A 20,696-nucleotide genomic window follows, 5' to 3' on the forward strand; every position below is an offset into this window, starting at 1 on the left:
ACTCTAAGACAGAAAGCAGGAGGTGAGACAGAAAATGCAAAGGGGAAAAGAGCCCATGCCACTATCAGTAAGGAAGAAATTCCAGAAGCTCCAATCTTCAACAAATACAAAGGACAGGAATGGGTTATGGGGCAATCAGGAAGTGATTCATTTACAGAACTGTAATCAGAAGAACCCTAAGGCTGGCAGCTAAGTCTGCTCCAGGCTAAAGTATGAGCAGGGATCCTAGAGAGATGATTTGGAACATAAACTTGAAATATAGTAGCAGTACTCCATATCTGGCAGGGAGGGGAACAAGAAGGAACAAAATACATTCAAGTGCTGCATCCCCCATGTCAAGGTGTCCTGACTTTGGCATTTTGGCACTCCCTACAAAGAAATCCTGTTAACCCCACTCCACCTACTTACATGAAACTCAGCCCAACCTCTAGGTAAGAGAGTGAGCTATTAAGAAAACAGATCACCTAACAGAAGAAAGATACAAATACCAGTTTTCTTACTAGCCATAACACTCTCTTGTTATAAACACAATAGATAAGCAAAGACAAACACATACTTAAGGAAAACAAGGCTCATGAAAGATTAAGACCAAGGTATACAGGTGTTTAAGAAAATAAACACAGATCCTCATCATTTGCAGATTCTTTCTCTTCTTTTCTAAGTTAGAGGAGGGGAGATAGATCGACTCCCACGTGCGCCCCAAACGGTATACACCCAGCAACTCCATCATAAACTGATGCTCTAATCCAGTGGTCCCCAACCTTTTTTGGGCCACGGACCGGTTTAATATCAGAGAATATTTTCACAGACCGGCCTTTAGGGTGGGACGGATAAATGCACAAAATAAAATTACGCGACCGGAGTAAAAACTGTGGTATTTTTAAATATAATTGTCAAACTTATGAGACAAGCATCAGGAGTGAGTATTAGACGGATGTAACAGAGGGAATCTGGTCATTTTTAAAAAATAAAACATTGTTCAGACTTAAATATAAATAAAATGGAAATAATGTAAGTTATTTATTCTTTCTCTGCGGACCGGTACCAAATGGCCCACGGACCGGTACCCGTCTGCGGCCCTGGGATTGGGGACCACTGCTCTAATCAACTGACCAATTTTTAGCACCAAGACTGACAGGCTGGGACCAACTGAGCTATCCTCAGAGCTTGGGACAATGTTCGAACCAATTGAGCCACTGGCTGTGGGAGGGGAAGAGGGAAAGAATGGGGAAAGGAAGGGGGAGAGAAGCAGTTGGTCACTTCTCTGTGTGTCCTGACTGGGAATCAAACCCGGGACATCCATATGCCAGGCAAACGCTCTATCCGCTAAGCAAACCAGCCAGGACTGCAGATTCTATATTTGTAAATCAACATACTTGCTAAAATTTAATTGTAACTCCCAAATCCAATACTTGGGGCCTTCACAGTTATTCACAAACATGACTGAAGTTGCTCTGCAAATTCAACAACCACGATCCACGTGGCAGTAGTATAAAGTGGGGCTCTACCTGCTTGTTTCAGCTCTCATACTGAAAACAAGTCTCTCTTTTGCATTCTACATACCACCACGCTACTCCATTTTTGTGCTTTGTGTTGATGAAAGAGTAATCAGAGAAAAAGACTTAACAATTAAAAATGATTGTCAAAATAATCAATAGATGATATAAAATGGGTGCCTTAAGCCTGACCAGTGGTGGTGCAGTGAATAGAGCATCAAACTGAGACAGTGAGGTCACAGGTTCAAAAACCCAAGGGTGCTGGTTTGAACGCAGGCTCACTAGCTTGAACGTAGGATCATCAACAGCAGGGGTCCCCAAACTTTTTACACAGGGGGCCAGTTCACTGTCCCTCAGACCATTGGAGGGCCACCACATACAGTGCTCCTCTCACTGACCACCAATGAAAGAGGTGCCCCTTCCGGAAGTGCGGCAGGGGCTGGATAAATGGCCTCAGGGGGCCGCATGCTGCCCGCGGGACGTAGTTGGGGGACACCTGATCAACAGGATCCCAAGGTCGCTGGTGTGAACCCAATGTTATTGGCGTGAGCCCAAGGTTGCTGGCTTGAGCAAGGGATCGCTGGCTTGGCTGGAACCCACTGCGCCTCATCAAGGCGCATATGAAAAGCAATCAATGAACAACTAAAGGGACGCAACTATGAGGTGGTGTCTCTCATTTCTCTTCCTTCCTGTCTCTGTCTCTCTCTCTCTCTCAAAAAAGAAAATAAATAAATAAAATGAGTGCCTGGAGAACAAGCTGGAGATCTGGAAGATAGAGCGGTAAAGCATTAAATAATTTTAAAGAGATATAGAGTGAATCCAGGAATAATCAATGAGTTCCAGAAAGAAAAAAGACAATAAAAGAAAGTTGTACAACAATCATAAAATATCCTAAATTTGCCTGACCTGTGGTGGCGCAGTGGATAAAGTGTCGACCTGGAAATGCTGAGGTCGCCGGTTCGAAACCCTGGGCTTGCCTGGTCAAGGCACATATGGGAGTTGATGCTTCCAGCTCCTCCCCCCTTCTCTCTCTCTGTCTCTCCCTCTCCTCTCTAAAAAAAATAAATAAATAAAATTTTAAAAATATCCTCAATTTGAGACAAGACCTTTATTTTGAAAGGGACCAATAAACATCAGCAGGATAAATAAAAAAAGACCAACACCCAATAGTATATGTCTCTATTTACTTTGATATATCCTTTTCTAGGGGTGGGGGAATTGGGGAGATGGCATGTATATATAAAATAAGAGTAGCTCTGAGTTATTATAGCTAGGTAATAGACATGTGAGGATCTGTCTACTGTACATCTATTAATTACTTTGCAATACATGTCTGAAATTTCCTTTAATAAAACTATATTTTAAAAGAAAAAATATCTAGGAGTTTCCAGGTTATATTTTAGAATTCTACTATCTCAAACTATATATATACAAAGCAAGTCCAGGAGATTTAATGACCTAAACGTGAAAAGCAAAATCAACAACTTTTTAGAATACACTTGACAACCTTAAGATGAGAAAGAATTTCTAGAAAAAAAAAGAAAGAAATAAAGGGCACTATGAAAATAAAGGAACAACTTTGGCTACATTAAAATTCACAACTTTTTGTTTGACTATCAAGTCATCACAGAGTCAAAATGGCAAACCACAAACTAGGAAAATAAACTTTCAACAGAGCTCAAATATGACAAAATCTTCCAGAAAAAGAGGCTACCTACAAAAGAACCAGCATCAGACTGACCTCAGACCTCTCATTACCAACAGTAAGGGTTAAGAACAATATGTTTGAAATTCTTTTTTTTTTAATTTAATTTAATTTTTTTACAGAGACAGAGAGAGAGTCAGAGAGAGGAATAGATGGGGACAGACAGACAGGAACGGAGAGAGATGAGAAGCATCAATCATCAGTTTTTCGTTATGACATCTTAGTTGTTCATTGATTGCTTCCTCATATGTGCCTTGATCGTGGGCCTTCAGCAGACCAAGTAACCCCTTGCTTGAGCCAGCGACCTTGGGTCCAAGCTGGTGAGCTTTTGCTCAAACCAGATGAGCCCGCGCTCAAGCTGGTGACCTCAGGGTCTCAAACCTGGGTCCTCCGCATCCCAGTCCAACGCTCTATCCACTGCGCCACCGCCTGGTCAGGCATGTTTGAAATTCTTACAGTGAACTTAGAACTCTAAAACTAACCAAATTATAATTAAGAATGGGGTAAACTTATGACATTTCCAGGTATGCAACATTCAAAGAGTTTGCCATCCAGCCCACGTGTAAAATAAAACTGCTTTAGGAGGTATGTCACCAAAACGAAAACAATCTGAAGTCAAGAGGTGATATGAAAATTATGACAGCCAAGTATAACCCAAAAGGAAAGAAACCAAGAAACAAAGAAAGCATCAATCATAAATTAACACCAGATTATTGTATGTGAACAGTTTTCATGAAATAGATTACATTTACACCAATACTGAATATTGACATAATCTAATACTGCCAATTTGGTTGCTCCTCAATTTTCAGAATCAACTTGTCAAAAGACAAAACACAAAGGTATTAATGACAAAATGTAAATATAAATATTGTAAATCTTGCAAGTATACAAGCAATGCAACAAACTTAGGAAATAGAGGGGTAAATGTGAGGTAGAAGCAAAATAAGCTGATTTCTTTTAAAAAGGCTAAGTCAAGGCCCTGGCCGGTTGGCTCAGTAGTAGAGCGTCGGCCTGGCGTGCGGGGGACCTGGGTTCGATTCCCGGCCAGGGCACATAGGAGAAGCGCCCATTTGCTTCTCCACCCCCACCCCCTCCTTCCTCTTTGTCTCTCTCTTCCCCTCCCGCAGCCAAGGCTCCATTGGAGCAAAGATGGCCCGGGCGCTGGGGATGGTTCCTTGGCCTCTGCCCCAGGCGCTAGAGTGGCTCTGGTCGCGGCAGAGCGACGCCCCGGAGGGGCAGAGCATCGCCCCCTGGTGGGCATGCCGGGTGGATCCCGGTCGGGCGCATGTGGGAGTCTGTCTGACTGTCTCTCCCCGTTTCCAGCTTCAGAAAAATACAAAAAAAAAAAAAAAAAAAGAAAAGTTAAGTCAATATTTAGTCTAAAAAATGACAAATCACTAAAGAAACATTTGAAATTACAATGATTACCAACATAATTAAAGTATCAAGAGTTCCACAAATATCTAGTGACAAATCAGGAAGTGAAAAGCTATATTCAGCTACTACACAGTGAGTATAGAGACATAGCAAGAGCCAGAGGTGTAAGTGAAACATTTAAAAACAGAATAGTTATTACCAGAATTAAAATCTAAAAACAAAACAGTATTTTGGGGTAAGGGTGGGAGAACTTTTACTTTTCACTTTGTACTCTTCTAGATTACTTACATTTTTTTCTTTACCAAATGATTCACTAGTGCTTTAATTTCTACAAATAGTTTAATAAAAAGCAGTTATGGTATTGTCTCAGAGTCACACTCTGTATAGTACTAGGAAAGGATTAATGTGGGACTAACTAGATTTATACTAATATACCAAAAAATGCCTACAAGGTTATCTGTAAGTGAAACAAGAAAGCTGTAAGGAAGGAAACATGCGTCTATAAATGTCTCTGTGTTTTGTGTCCAGCTATACATGACAGTATATATCTGTGTACATTTGCATCCATTTGTGTATTTATATATGCATTAAATAGTTATCTGTACATTCATGAAAAAGGCCCAGAAGGTAAACACCAAAATATTTTAAATGGCTGGCTTCTTCTGTGAAGTGGAAATAGGGGGACAAGAGACAGGGTAGAGAAGGGAGAATTTTTACTCTACATAATACAAATTTTTAAACATGATAAACATGACTATTTCTTGAAAAGTATATATTGTTAAGAAAATAAACCATCAGATGCTTAGCTTAAAAATTACCAATTAGTTTTACAAGGATTGTATTATCAGAAGTTTGTTGTATAAGCTTACCTTGAAGGGTTCCAAGAGATACAACTACAGCTTAGCTTACAGGAGATCTCATGCTGCAGAGACCACTGACTGAGATTCATGACATCTGGTGCCTCATATATTCTTACTACACCATCTGCTGAACAGGTTGCTAACATAAGACCCATATGCTTCGGAGCAAATTTCACATCAGTGACGGATGTTCTGCTATCTACTAGTGTTGTCCTCTTAACCTGAAAAAAAAATTAACAGTTTAAATTATGTGGCCCCGCCTGGCCAGTGGTGGGACAGTGGATAAAGCATCAACCTGGAATGCTGAGGTCACCGGTTCAAAACCCCAGGCTTCCCTGATCAAGGCACATATGGGAATTGATGTTTCCTGCTCCTCCCCACTTTTCTCTTTCTCTCACTAAAAATGAATAAATAAAATCTAAAACATAAATCATGTGGCCTTGCTGCTTGGCTCAGTGGATAGAGCACTGGCCTGGCATGCAGACTCTCGAGTTCGATCCCCGAGGTCAGGGCACACATGAGAAGCAACCATCTATCTGATTCTCTTGCCCTCCTTCTACCCCTTCTCTCCCTCTTCTCCCTTAGCCAGTGGCTCGATTGCTCCAAGCACTGGCCTCAGACAGGGGTTACCGGGTTGATCGCAGTTGTGGTGCATACAAGAGTCTCTCTCTATCGCCCTTCTTCTCACTTAAAAAAAGTTAGGTATGGCCCTGGCCGGTTGGCTCAGCGGTAGAGCGTCGGCCTAGCGTGCGGAGGACCCGGGTTCGATTCCCGGCCAGGGCACACAGGAGAAGCGCCCATTTGCTTCTCCACCCCTCCGCCGCGCTTTCCTCTCTGTCTCTCTCTTCCCCTCCCGCAGCCAAGGCTCCATTGGAGCAAAGATGGCCCGGGCGCTGGGGATGGCTCTGTGGCCTCTGCCTCAGGCGCTAGAGTGGCTCTGGTCGCAACATGGCGACGCCCAGGATGGGCAGAGCATCGCCCCCTGGTGGGCAGAGCGTCGCCCCATGGTGGGCGTGCCGGGTGGATCCCGGTCGGGCGCATGCGGGAGTCTGTCTGACTGTCTCTCCCTGTTTCCAGCTTCAGAAAAATGAAAAAAAATAAATAAATAAATAAAAAAAAAATAAAAAAAAAAAAAAAAAAGTTAGGTATAGAATAGTATTCCCGGCCTGGCCTGTGGTGGCGCAGTAGGATAAAACGTCGACCTGGAACACTGAGGTTGCCGGTTCGAAACCCCGGGCTTGCCTGGTCAAGGCACATATGGGAATTGATGCTTCCTGCTCCTCCCCCACCCCTTCTCTCTCCTTTCTCTCTCTCTCTCTCTCTCTCTTTCAAATGAATAAATAAAATCTTAAAAAAAAAAAAAAATAGTATTCCCCTCTCATCTGTAGTTTCACTTTCTGTGGTTTCAGTTCCTAGTGGTCAACCAGAGTCCAAAAATATTAAAGGGAAAATTCCAGAAATAAACAATTCATAAATTTTAAATTGGGTGGTATTTTCAGTAGCAGAATAAAATCTCTCACCATCCAGCACAGGACATGACTCATTTCTTTCAATGAGGTATTTGGAGAGACCATATTCACATTAACTATTATTACACTATATTGTTATAATTGTCCTGCTCACAAAAATTAGGGGATCAGGGAACGTGCAGATAGTCCAGTACTTTCAGCCTTTTGTATAGTGCATTTTCACCAATGAAATAAAAGTTGGGTTTGCATCTCATTTGCATAACAGAACTTTCTTTGACTTGTCGTTTGCTTTTCTGATGTTCTTATTTAATAAAAAATAGTCAAATGCTTCTTTTTTTATCACTTCATATTCATTTTGAAATATCTCCTAATTTTTGTGAGCAGTGTATTTTATTATTGTTGTTGTTAATCTCTTCTTTAGCTTAATTTATATGTTAAACTTTATCATAAGTTTATATGTATAGAAAAAATAGTATACACTGGGTTTGGTACTATCAGGCATTCATTCACTGAGGGTCTTGGAATGTTATATTCCGCAGTTGAAGGTAGACCACTGTACAAAAGAAAAGGATGATACAATGGAAAGAATACAGGCTCTAAGATTACATAGATGGCCCTGGCCGGTTGGCTCAGCGGTAGAGCGTCGGCCTGGAGTGCGGGGGACCCAAGTTCGATTCCCGGCCAGGGCACATAGGAGAAGCGCCCATTTGCTTCTCCACCCCCACCCCTTCCTTCCTCTCTGTCTCTCTCTTCCCCTCCCGCAGCCAAGGCTCCATTGGAGCAAAGATGGCCCGGGTGCTGGGGATGGCTCCTTGGCCTCTGCCCCAGGCGCTAGAGTGGCTCTGGTCGCGGCAGAGCGACGCCCCGGAGGGGCAGAGCATCGCCCCTGGTGGGCGTGCCGGGTGGATCCCGGTGGGGCGCATGCAGGAGTCTGTCTGTCTCTCCCTGTTTCCAGCTTCAGAAAAATGAACAGAAAAAAAAAAAAAGATTACATAGAACTAACTGCTCTGCCACTTACTAAAATATACTACCTTGAATAAGTTATTAAAAACCTACCTGGGCCTCAATTTCCTCCAAAGTAGTTGACAAAATACCACATACACAGCTGGCAATCAGTTACAAATAAGTGACCTATAATTAATTTCTCCATTTGTGGCAGAAGAAAGTTGGCCTTAGAAGGTCTATTAAATTATGTTAAGTATTCTCTCTAAAGTGAATTGGTCACTAACCCAGAAAATGTTAGAATTTTCATATAGGTAGTTTTGTCATGCACAGTATGCTACTAGCAGTAAATTAAATAAATTAAGATTCTTTAACAGTAAAATGGAAGGCATGCAACTTCCTTCCTCAAGCATGAACGTCAGTTACCCTACTTGGACCAGCACTATCAACTTTTAAGAGAAAGCATTTAGTAGAGACAAAGCTGGCTTTGTGAGACTACAGAATCCCACAGTAGCATTTATAAGTTATTTTCTGGCATCTACATAAGATTATTTTTGACAGAAAACATTAATAAAATTTAGAAACCAACAGTTTACTATCTATGGTTATCAAAATACATCTTAAGGACTGTCAATATTAAAAGAATATTACATAAACTGCAAAGAGAGCATCTTTGCAAGCTTCTGTCTACAAACACCACTGAACAATACCAACACAAATGCTAAATATTGTTTATTAATAATTAATTTAACGAAATATAAATAAATGTTTAAGTTAAAATAAAAATCCTTTATATGCCACCACTCCTAAACTCAACCTATAGTATACTAACTGATCATCTCATACTGGTTGCTAGAAAAATTACTTCTATAAATCTTCCTCTCTTAAGCAATTGTTTGCCTTAGAGAGGCCTTAGTACAAAAGCAATGAGACCAACCTCTTCCATCACAAAAAAGAATTGTAAAACAGTATGAATAGCATGCAAGCTACAAACCTACAGTAATTAAAACAGTATGGTACTGGCATAAGGAGAGACAATACAGACCAGGGGGAGTCAACCTTTTTATACCTACCGCCCACTTTTGTATCTCTGTTAGTAGTAATATTTTCTAAACATTCACCGGTTCCACAGTAATGGTGATTTATAAAGTAGGGAAGTAACTTTACTTTATAATATTTATAAAGCAGAGTTACAGCAAGTTAATAAAGTATATAATAATAATTACTTACCAAGTACTTTATGTCGGATTTTCGCTAAGTTTGGCAGAATAAATCTTTATAAAACAACTTACTATAGTTAAATCTATCTTTTTATTTATATGTATACTTTGGTTGCTCCACTACCACCCACCATGAAAGCTGGAATGCCCACTAGTGGGCAGTAGGGACCAGGTTGACTACCACTGATATAGACCAAGGGAATAGAGTCCCGAAATAAATCCTTCATATACAGTCTAGTGATTTTCAATGAGGGTTCCAAGATTGTTCAATAGGGAAAGGATAGTCTTTTCAATAAAAGGTGTTAAGAAGGTCCTGGTCGGTTTGCTTAGTGGTAGAGCATTAGCCTGGTATGTAAATGTTCCAGGTTCAAGTCCCGGTCAGTGCACACAGAAGAAACAACCATCTGCTTCTCTACCCCCCTCCCTTCTCTTTCTCATGACATGTAAAATGCCCCTCCCTTAGCCCTGGTTCAAGAACATCAGTCCCCAGCCCTGAGGATGGCTCTGTGGAACCAAAAGATAGCTCCATGGAGCCTTTGTCTCAGATGCTAAAAATAGCTCACTTGCAAGCATGGCCCCAGACAGGAATTGCCAGGTGGACCCTGGTCAGGGCACATGAGGGAGTCTGTCTATTTCCCCTCTCAATTAGAAAAAGAAAAAAAGGTGTTGATAAAACGTTATCAAATGCAAAAGAATAATTGAACCCTTACTCAAAAATCAACTCAAAAGGAATCAAAGATCTAAATATAAGAACTAAAACTGCCTGACCAGGCGGTGGCGCAGTGGACAGAACATTGGACTGGGATGTGGAAGGACCCAGGTTCGAGACCTTGAGGTCGCCAGCTTGAGCGCGGGCTAATCTGGCTTGAGCAAAAGCTCAACAGCTTGGACCCAGGGTCGCTGGCCCCAGCAAGGGGTTACTCAGTCTGCTGAAGGCCCACAGTCAAGGCACATATGAGAAAGCAATCAATGAACAACTAAGAAGTCGCAACGCGCAACAAAAAACTAATGATTGATGCTTCTCATCTGTCTCCATTCCTGTCTGTCTGTCCCTGTCTATCCCTCTGACTCTGTCTCTGTAAATAAATAAATAAATAAATAAATAAATAATTAAAACTGTTTAAAAAGAACTAAAACTATATAGCCTAACCATGCAGTGGCACAATGGATAGAGCGTCAGACTGAAACACAGAGGACCCAGGTTCGAAACCCCGAGGTTGCCAGCTTGAGCGTGGGATCACAGAATAACCCCATGGTCGCTGGCTTGAGCCCAATGTCGCTGGCTTGAGCAAGGGGTCACTTGCTCTGCTAGAGCCCCCTGCTTAAGGCACATATGAGAAGGCAATCAATGAACAACTAAGGAGCTCTGCAACGAAGAAGTGATGCTTCTCACTTCTCTCCCTTCCTTTCTTTCTGCTCCTATCTGCCCTCTCTCTGACTCTGTGTGTCAAAAAATTAAATTAAAAAAACTATAATATTCTGAAAAGAAAATCTGAGGAAAGTGTTCATGACATTGGATTTGGCAATGATTTCTTAAAATATGACACCAAAAAACAGGAAACAAATAGAGGAAACAAAAACAAGAAAGAAACAGATAAACTAGACTTCATGAAAATTTGAAGTGCCTCAGAGGACATTATCAAGAGCATGAGAAGGTAGCTCACAGAATGGGAGATAATATCTACAAATCATATCTGATAAGGGATTACTATCCAGAGTAAAGAACTCCTACAACTGAACAATAACAAACAATCCAATTTAAATGTGGGCAAAGGACCTATATAAACATTTCCTCTAAAGTAAACGGGTTCTGGTAACAATTCTAATTGGGGGTGAGGAAAGAGGATCTCCCTACACCAACAAACAATTCTCAGAAACCAACAGGTCTAAGGAGAATTCAACTAGATACTGACACTATCTAACTAAAAATAGCATCAAATACCACTGTTCAGTCCTACAAAACTGCCTCATCCACCCGGAGGTTAATATCTGTGCTTCTGATTGGCTATATAAATCAGAGGTTCCTAAGAGCTCTTCCTCGAGTTCAAACTGTAATTTGCTAGAGCAGCACACAGAACTCAGTGAAACATTTACTTACTACATTACTGATTTATTATAAAAGTATACATAACTCAGGAACAGCCACACGGAAGAGACGAAAGGTATGGGGAGAGGGCACAGAGCTTCCATGCCCTCTCCAAGCACATCACTCTCCCCAAATCTGCACGTTAACTAACCCAGAAGCACTCCAAACCCTTGTACTTTTGGGGTTATAGGAAGGCTTCCTTATTTACATAGGCAAGACTGACTAACTCACTGGCCCCTCTCCCTCCCTGGAGGTTGCAGTGTAGGACTGAAAGTTCCAACCCTTTAAGACTGGCTCCATTGGAAACAAGCACTCATCCTTAGGAGCTTTCCAAAAGTCATACCATTAGCATGAAAAAAGACACATTTATCACTCTCATCATTTAAGAAATTCCAAGGGTTTTGGGAGCCAATAAGGACCCATGGATGAAAGGTAAATATATGCGAGAAATTTTCTGGTCATCTGAATAACTAATGCACATTTCTTACAAATCATAAGATATACAAATGACCAATTAGCACATAAAAAAGATGTTCAACATCTTGGCTTTTTTCTTCCTCCTCCTTCTTCCTCACAAACTTATCTTGACATGAAAACCCCTCCTCCAGCAACATTAGCATAAAATGGTCCTTCCCAAACAGGAAGGAAATTAGCAGTCTCACCTGGCAGCACCATTCACCTGGGCAGTGGCCATTTTTAACAATAAAAGTGAGCAAACTTAGAAAATACAGATTTTACAAACTCATTTGCCCAACAGACCTTGAAAACACTGCTTAACAAAGCTAGAGTAGTCAAATTCAGAGAGAGGAAGTAGAACAGAGGTTACCAAGGGCTGGAGGAGGGGAAAGGGAGAGGAACCATTTAATGGTACAGTTTATGTTGGAAAAACTAAAAGTTCCAGTATATTTATCAGTGAAGCATAAACAAACAGCATTGTGAATGTAATTAATGCCACTTACAGTTAAAATTATAAATATTATGTTAAGTATATTTTACCGCTATTTTAAAATGCAGCAGAAAAAAAGAACAGTATTGACACCATATTGGAATTAGTGTGCGGGAAGGTGGGAAGGACTAGTAGGAATACAGAAGAAAACACTGCATTTATATAAAGACATGGAATGTATCCAGAAAGATACACAAAAAACCTGCCTGCAATAGTGGTTGCCTCTAGGGAGAGACCTATGTGGCCAGTAAAGAAGTTCTCATTGTATAAACTTGTCTGTACCTTTTGAGTTTTTTATTTGTGCCTAAATATCTACTATAAAAAATAGCCTGACCTGTGGTGGCGCACTGGATAAAGCATTGACCTGGAAATGCTGAGGTCGCTGGTTCGAAACCCTGGGCTTGCCTGGTCAAGGCACATACGGGAGTTGATGCTTCCAGCTCCTCCCCCCTTCTCTCTCTCTCTGTCTCTCCTCTCTCTCTCTCTCTCTGTCTCTCCCTCTCCTCTCTAAAAAAATAAATAAATAAATAAATAAATAAATAGAGAGAAAACATTGGAACAGATCTTAAAGGCACTCTAGTTCAATTCTCTCACTTTACAGACAAGGAACTTGAGTGGCAAATACATTATATTCTTACCTAAATTTAAACAATCAAGGGAAGAGCTCGAGTTAAAGCAGAAACAGATAAAGAAGGGTATATTTTGTAAGAAAAAGGTAACCACAAAAGAGAGAAAACACAATTTTTAAAGAATTTTAGGCCCTGGCCAGTGGCTCAGTGGTAGAGCATCGGCCTGGTATGTGGATGTCCCAGGTTCAATTCTGGTCAGGTCAAAGAGGAGAAGCGACCATCTGCTTCTTCACCCCGCCTCTTCTCCCCCCCCCTCATCCCCTCCTACAGCCATGGCTTGGTTGGAACAAGTTGGCCCCACGCACAAGGATGTCTCCATGACCTCACCCCAGGCACTAAAATTTAGTTCAGTTGCCAAGTAACTGAGCAACAACCCCAGATGGGCAGAGCATTGCCCCTTAGGTGGGAAGGGGGGGGCTTGCTGGGTGGATCCTGGTCTGGGCGCATGCGAGTCTGTCTATCTCCCTTCCTCTCAATAAAAAAAAAAAAAAAAAAGGAATTTTTAGACAACACAATACTCTGGATTCACCACCAAAGTTTTAATTAAACAATGCCGTGGGTACTCCTAAGTACCACATGTCAGGACCAAGAAAAATTAGATAAGCAAGTAGGAGAAAAACCTGGAAGAAAGAACAATGAAATCGGTAAGAATAGAGGGGAACAGTAACACCTAACCAAGTGCCCGAAGACTTCTTGGGAAGACTAATGTTCCTTGGATGCTCAGTCCCTGAATTGCCCAAAAACCAACAAATGTCTCACCCAATGACTCTGTCCTCGCAGTTTATCATTTGATTCTCCTACTATTTCTTCCCATACAGCAGCTGTTCGGTCAAAAGAACAGGAAGCCAAAACCTGTCCAAATTCAGGATGGGCCCATGTCACGCGCCACACAGATCCACTATGTGTCTGAGGAATTAGAAACAAAAAAACAAGTTTATTCATATTTCACACATACAGGGTTTTACTTAAGGAAATAGAATATAGATATTCTTACTTCAGTAAGAGAAGAAAGCTATTCAATTTAACATTTAAATAAAAAGTTAAATTCTAAAACTTTTTAATTTAAAGATAGTCTATATTTAGAATTGCAGCCCTTCCGGAGTCAAGTTCTTCTAACATAGCTGACCTCTTTCAGTGCTAACGGAGACATGTTTCAGAGTTTAGCTTAAACAAGCTTTTAAACAGGGATTCTACCAGTCCACTAATTTTGTATATTATATCTACAGGAAACATCCACCTAATAAAATAAAATAAATCAAAATTATGTTTCAAAAGCCTAACATCATATAGAAACTATAGCAACAAAATGCTTAAATGATTCTAACTGGTGTCTGTCTAGAAAATGGACTATTATTGTAGATAATTAGGCAATGAGTGAGCAAATACAGAGAAGCCCAAAGCCTTGCATTCTAAGAAAATAATTTAAAGCTCAGCAGCAGTATCTTTACATATGAAAAACATCAAATTGCTATTCTTCAACTCTTCATGCTGACCAAAAGAAAAAAGAAATGTCTTCAAGAATTTCATATCAAAACTGGGAAGGGGAGAGAGGACAAAAAAACAACCACAGAATTTCACGTGCTTTCCTTTAAAAACACTGTATGACAACAAGCACCACTCCACCAATTATTTTTATAAAATCTGCTTTGTGCTTCTGCACAGCTAACACTTTTACTCTCAACAATCTCAGAACACTTTCATAATCTGTTAACTTCTACATAATATCGTCATCGAATGTAAATATTACACCCTTTTCTTTATTCTTTTTCTCCAGTCTTTTTCTTTTTAAACTTTAATTCTTTATTTATACCGGTTTTTAGTAAAAAGATACATTAGGGCAGTGACATTGTTAAATATAAGATTCCCAGGACAGCAAAATCTATCTAACTAAAGAATAAGGATTGCACAAAGATGTTCATCACAATAAAAATAAACTTAAAAAAACTTACATATCCATTAGTTAAGCAAAACAGGGTATATTTATTGGTATACTTATGTTTTAAAAGAGCCTTTGAAAACACTGCAAAATACTTATGAAATATGTTGTGAAACTCAAAAGCAAAAAGATAGGGGTTTCCTATTGAAATGATAAAAAAACTCTGGCCTGACCAAGTGGTGGCGCAGTGGATAGTGTTGGACTGGGATGCAGAGGACCCAGGTTCGAGACCCCGAGATCGCCAGCTTGAGCGCGGGCTCATCTGGTTTGAGCAAAAGCCCACCAGCTTGAACCCAAGGTCGCTGGCTCCAGCAAGGGGTTACTCGGTTTGCTGAAGGCCCACAGTCAAGGCACATATGAGAAAGCAATCAATGAACGACTAAGGTGTTGCAACATGCAATGAAAAACAAATGATTGATGCTTCTCATCTCTCTCTGTTCCTGTCTGTCCCTGTCTATCCTTCTCTCTGACTCACTCTTTGTCTCTGTAAAAAAAAAAGAAGAAAACTCTGGATCCAGACAGAAGTGACAGCTATATAACTTATATAGGTATATATAACAGCTCTATAACTGTCAGTGGAGTTAATACCACTGAACTGTTTACTTTAAAATAGTTCATTTTTAATTAATTTTATGTTGCATGAAGCTCACTTCAATTTAAAAGAGGGAAGAGGACTTAAGATTTGGATAGACAATTCACCAAAGACTTATGAATGGCAAATAAGTACATAAAGACATAATCAGCATCTTTAGTTATTGAGTGCATACAAATCAAAGCCCAATGAGATACCACTTCACATCAACTAAATGGCTATAATAAAAAAAAAAGAAAGTATCAAGTATATAGGAGGATGTACAGAAACTGGAACCCTCATATATTTCTTGGTGGGATTATAAAATGGTAGGGCACTTTGAAAAGAGTTTAGCAGTGTCTTAGAAAGTTAAAATATATCCAACCCAGCCATTCCACTCCTTGGCATGTACCTAAGAGAAATAAAATCATGTCCACACAAAGACTTGTGTGGCATGCTAAAAATAGTATTATTCGTAATTGACAAAAACTAGAAATAATTCAAATGTCTATCAACTGGTGAATGAATAAACAAAATATGGCCTTCTCTATACAATGGAATATTCCTCATTACAAAGAATCAAACTACTTACACATGACACAACATGAATGAACCTAACAAACATGATAAGGGAAAGTAGCCAGACACAAATAACTACATAGCATAGAATTCTATTTACTGTATATGAAATGTCTAAAAAAAGTAAATCTATAGAGACGGAAAATAGTTCAGTGGCAGGCTGGGGCTTGGGAGGGAAATGGCGATTGTGCCCATTACATTTCAGGGCTGATGTGGTTAGCGTTCTAAAACTAGATTGTGGTGTTTACAAAATTGTATAAATTTGCCAGAACTTACTAAACTGTACACTTAAAACTGATCACTCTTAAGGTATGTAAAATTCTACCTAAGTAGATTTTTTTTTAATCAAGAAATAAAAATGTATGAAACATCATAGCCATGAAAAATGTGTAAATGAAATAAAAAATACTGGACTGGGGCCTGGCTGGTTGGCTCAGTGGTAGAATATCAGCATGGGTATGGATGTCCCTGGTTTGATTTTGAGAAGCAATCGCAATCATCTGCTTCTCCACTCCTCCCCTCTTCTCTCTCCCTCCCACCTCCCACAGCCATGGCTCAATTGGCTCCAGCAAGTTGGCCCAGGGCACTGAGGATGGCTCTGTGGCCTCTGCCTCAGGCACTAAAAATAGCTCAGTTGCCAAGCAACAGAGTAACACACCAGGTAGGTAGAGCATCACCCCATAGGGGGCCTACTGGGTGAATTCTGGTCGGGGTGCATGTGGGAGTCTGTCTCTCTGCCTCCCCTGTTCTCATTTAATAAAAATTAAGAAAAAAAAAATACTAATATGCTAAAAAGAATTATTTTAGAACGCTATGGAATTACAAATTTACTTATTCTCAAATTTTCTGAAGTGTTATTTTAATAGTAAAAAATGTAAAACCCCTTTTCAAGAAAAGAAATATAAATTTTGGGTCCTGGCCGTTTGGCTCAGTGGTAGAGCTTCGGCCTGGCGTGCAGAAGTCCCGGGTTCGATTCCCGGCCGGGGCACACAGGAGAGGCGCCCATCTGCTTCTCCACCCCTCCCCCTCTCCTTCCTCTCTGTCTCTCTCTTCCCCTCCCGCGGCCGAGGCTCCATTGGAGCGGAGATGGCCTGGGCGCTGGGGATGGCTCCTTGGCCTCTGCATCAGGCGCTAGAGTGGCTCTGGTCGCAACAGAGCGACGCCCCGGAGGGGCAGAGCATCGCCCCCTGGTGGGCAGAGTGTCGCCCCCTGGTAGGCGTGCCGGGTGGATCCCAGTCGGGCGCATGCGGGAGTCTGTCTGACTGTCTCTCCCTGTTTCCAGCTTCAGAAAAATACAAAAAAAAAAAAAAAAAAGAAATATAAATTTTGTAATTCTCCTAAAACTGAACAAGTCACTGATACTCCACCAAATAGTAAACATACTTTAAAATTACTATAAAAATAAATACTAACCTTCCAGCTGGCGGTACAGTGCCAATCACCACTTTCACTTTTATCCCAGACCTATAAAAAAATTTAAGACAGATATTTTACACAAAGAATTCCTAGGCCCTGGCCGGTTGGCTCAGCGGTAGAGCGTCGGCCTGGCGTGCGGGGGACCCGGGTTCGATTCCTGGCGAGGGCACATAGGAGAAGCGCCCATTTGCTTCTCCACCCCCCACCTCCTTCCTCTCTGTCTCTCTCTTCCCCTCCCGCAGCCAAGGCTCCATTGGAGCAAAGAGGGCCCAGGCGCTGGGGATGGCTCCTTGGCCTCTGCCCCAGGCGCTAGAGTGGCTCTGGTCGTGGCAGAGCGCCCCCCCCCCAGGGGCAGAGCATCGCCCCCTGGTGGGCAGAGCATGGCCTCTGGTGGGCGTGCCGGGTGGATCCCGGTCGGGCGCATGCGGGAGTCTGTCTGACTGTCTCTCCCCGTTTCCAGCTTCAGAATACAAAAAAAAAAAAAAGAAGTAAATATCATCCTTCAGATTTTCGGTTATTTTGGAGTTGTCTGGACTGCAAATAAATCATACTCTTATTTTCAAGTCTATTATCATTTACCTTACATTTCTGAGGTTTCTAAATCCCAACTATCATTAACAGATGTTCGTCAAAAGCGGAACACAGAAGTTTACAGCAACTTTTAGGAAACACACAATTCCTCCATAGTAAGAGAACTTCATTGGATATAAATGGACTTGTATTTCTTACACCGCGAAACAAGGTGAGCCTCCTCTCTGAACACAAGGAGAGAACAGTCTCCCCAGGAAAGGAATGAGGCACACCTAACTTCAGAACACCTCGCGACCTGACTGCTCTAAATGGCCCCACGGCAGTCCTCTCACTGAACAAGCATAGTAACTTATAGCACGCTACAGCCAGAACTCCGTGGACAAACTCCTACTGGGGACTAAACTGAGAAAGCTCCCACAGCGACCCTACCTAGGATTACTGGGAACCGTGCGGGCTCTCACTGGCCCCTGGGGAGCGGGAGCGCGCACGTGGCCGGTAGCCCGCCCGCTCTGCGCAGGCGCACACAGCACAACAACCCCACCCCCCACCCCCGTCCCGAACTGGCTGCGTTCCGCACAGTAGACGGAGAGGACGGTGGGGCGGTGGGGCGGCCGCAGCTTGCCTGCCTGCCTCTCCCGGGTTCTAGGCCCCGTGCCGACTGCGCGCCACAATATCGGAAGTAGCCCCTTTCTTTCTACGCGCCGGTCCCTCCGCTCAAACCGTGGGTCGCGCACGCTCCCGCTCCCCTCCTTCCGGGCTCGGCCCCACCCAAAGGCTCCGCAAGCACCTTGACGCTCTGGTCGCTAGAGCAAGTCGCCATCCGCCGACCGTGGAAGTCAAAAGAGACATCGTGAATGAGGTCTTTATGGTCCGCCGCAATGCTGCGCGCCACAAACATGGCTTCCTCCAAGCCCGAGCCTTCTTTGCCTGCCCCTCCCACGTCGGAAGAGGGCAGCCGCAGCGGCGCGTGGACCGCAACGCTCCGGTGCCCACCGACCAGACGCGGCCGGTGCGTGCGGCCTGCGCGCGCCCACGCGCCTCTCTTGTCCCAGCATGCCCCGGGAGGCCGTACTGAGTGCGCCTGCGCCTCCTAAGGAAGCCCTGGGGTGGGCGGCCCCCTAGCTCGGGGGTTGGGCTTTGCAGTGAAAGTCCTCTTTGTTGACGTTTGGAAATTAAGAAAAAAATGAAAAAGTTAAAAATACCATATACAGTCCTCGACGTCGAATAAGTTTCGTTCAAGGTTCCAATTTATTTCCCCCGAGACGGGTTGAGTGCTCGGATCTAGTGGAGCAGTCGGACCTGGATTCATTCAGTCAGGTACAGAGCTTTGCTGGGACAACTAAAGAGCAGTAAAAATGGAGAGACGCCTGCAGCTGGGACTAAGGAGTTCAGGCTCAGTAGCGGAAAAATGAAGGCAGGAGGGATGGAGTTGAGAAGAAGATGAGGGGTTATGGAGATCTAAAAGCAGGGGTGGTGAGGGAGAGAGGAGGAGGAAAAGATCAAAAGTCGTCAAAATGTTTAAAGATTTCACAGGTAGAAAGGCATGGAGGTATAACAGGAACCACGATATGTGCAAAATTAGAAAATTCCCCTTGTATCAACTTAAACGATCTAGGAGAGTGGCAAACTTCTAGGATGAATTGGAAGAACGACTAGCCTGGTGCCAGAGTTCTCAATAAAGAAATGTCAAATGAGCAAAAAACCCTTTGAAAGGAGGCCGATGAAGAGGAGTCCTCAAATCAAGGATTCAGTCAAACCCAGAAAGTGGAGGAATATTCTGCAAAGAGGTCAACAATTTGGGGGATCTTGTTTATTAGACATTCCAGGGGGCTTAGTGATAGAGTTAGATAGGATGAGAAACAATAGAAAACTGAATGAGGGGAGTGAAAGTAAAAATAAAATAAATGGAAAATGAGCCTGCCAAAGGGGTTTGGCATGTTAATATTAGCAAGGTAGAAAGTTTTCAAAACAGTCTCCTGATGGATTACACAGAAACCAGAAAAGTGGAGAAATGACCTAGCCTTTCTGAAATTTTCTTTTCTTGCCTTTTTTCTTTAAAACTAAAAATGATAAGATTTTATTGGTACTTTAAAAGGAAGACCCCAAATCCAGGAGTTGCAGGTATGATAACTAATAACAACAGTAATTGCTGTAAAGTCAAAGACACTCATTTCTAAAGAAAGCATTCACTATCTATAAAAGTCCAATTTTTAATGGCTTCATTTGTTTCAGAGCAGTTTTAGGCTCACAGCAAGAATAGAAAATATATGATTTATATATACATGCCCACCCTCTGTACAGGCTTACCCCAAGATGTGTCTCAGTGGTATGTTGATTATGTAAGCCAGGGGTAATCAACCTTTTTATACCTACCACTCACTTTTGTAAGTTGAAACACGCTCTATTCTAAGTCACTTACCTATCCTAACACAGTTGTACAATCATAATCTAGAACATAATAACAAGCCTGACCTGTGGTGGCGCAGTGGATAAAGCGTCAACCTGGAAACACTGAGGTTGCAGGTTCAAAACCCTGGCTTGCCTGGTCAAGGCACATATGGGAGTTGATGCTTCCTGCTCCTCCCACTTCTCTCTCTCTCTCTCTCTTTCTCTCTCTCTCCCCCCCCTAAAATAAATAAATAAAAATTTAAAAAAATAAACACCTTTATAGAACATAAAAACACAACCACAGAGAAAGGAAAAGAACGTAAATATACTGTACTGTACACTGTACTATAGTAACAAAAAATGAGTAAACTGAAACACATCTCAATTTTTTAAAGTTTTTATGGGAGTTAACATCATAAACTCGAACTGTTGTATGTCAAAACTGTCATAACCTGGGGACCCCCTGTATCTCATAATTTAATTCAGAGGGATCTTGATTACCTTTCCCTTCTGCAAAATATTACACTTCTCCAGTATATTAT

General features: G+C 42.0%; 1 protein-coding gene across 2 annotated transcripts in view; it reads right to left on the minus strand.

Moving 5' to 3' along the window:
• The window catches only part of SEH1L (SEH1 like nucleoporin), a 34,140-nt gene extending 15,313 nt beyond the window's left edge, over positions 1–18,827 (minus strand). For both annotated transcript variants that reach the window (XM_066352251.1, XM_066352250.1), the window contains exons 1-4: positions 18,554–18,827; positions 17,233–17,283; positions 13,493–13,639; positions 5,451–5,662 (exon numbers count right to left, since the gene is read on the minus strand). In XM_066352251.1, coding sequence (XP_066208348.1) covers positions 5,451–5,662; positions 13,493–13,639; positions 17,233–17,283; positions 18,554–18,664 — 521 coding nt within the window. In that variant the 5' untranslated portion in view covers positions 18,665–18,827. The remainder of the gene's footprint in view (positions 1–5,450; positions 5,663–13,492; positions 13,640–17,232; positions 17,284–18,553) is intronic.
• Positions 18,828–20,696: the final 1,869 nt, after the last annotated feature.

This window comes from Saccopteryx leptura, chromosome 11, assembly GCF_036850995.1.
Source record: "Saccopteryx leptura isolate mSacLep1 chromosome 11, mSacLep1_pri_phased_curated, whole genome shotgun sequence".
NCBI classification, from domain to species: domain Eukaryota; kingdom Metazoa; phylum Chordata; class Mammalia; order Chiroptera; family Emballonuridae; genus Saccopteryx; species Saccopteryx leptura.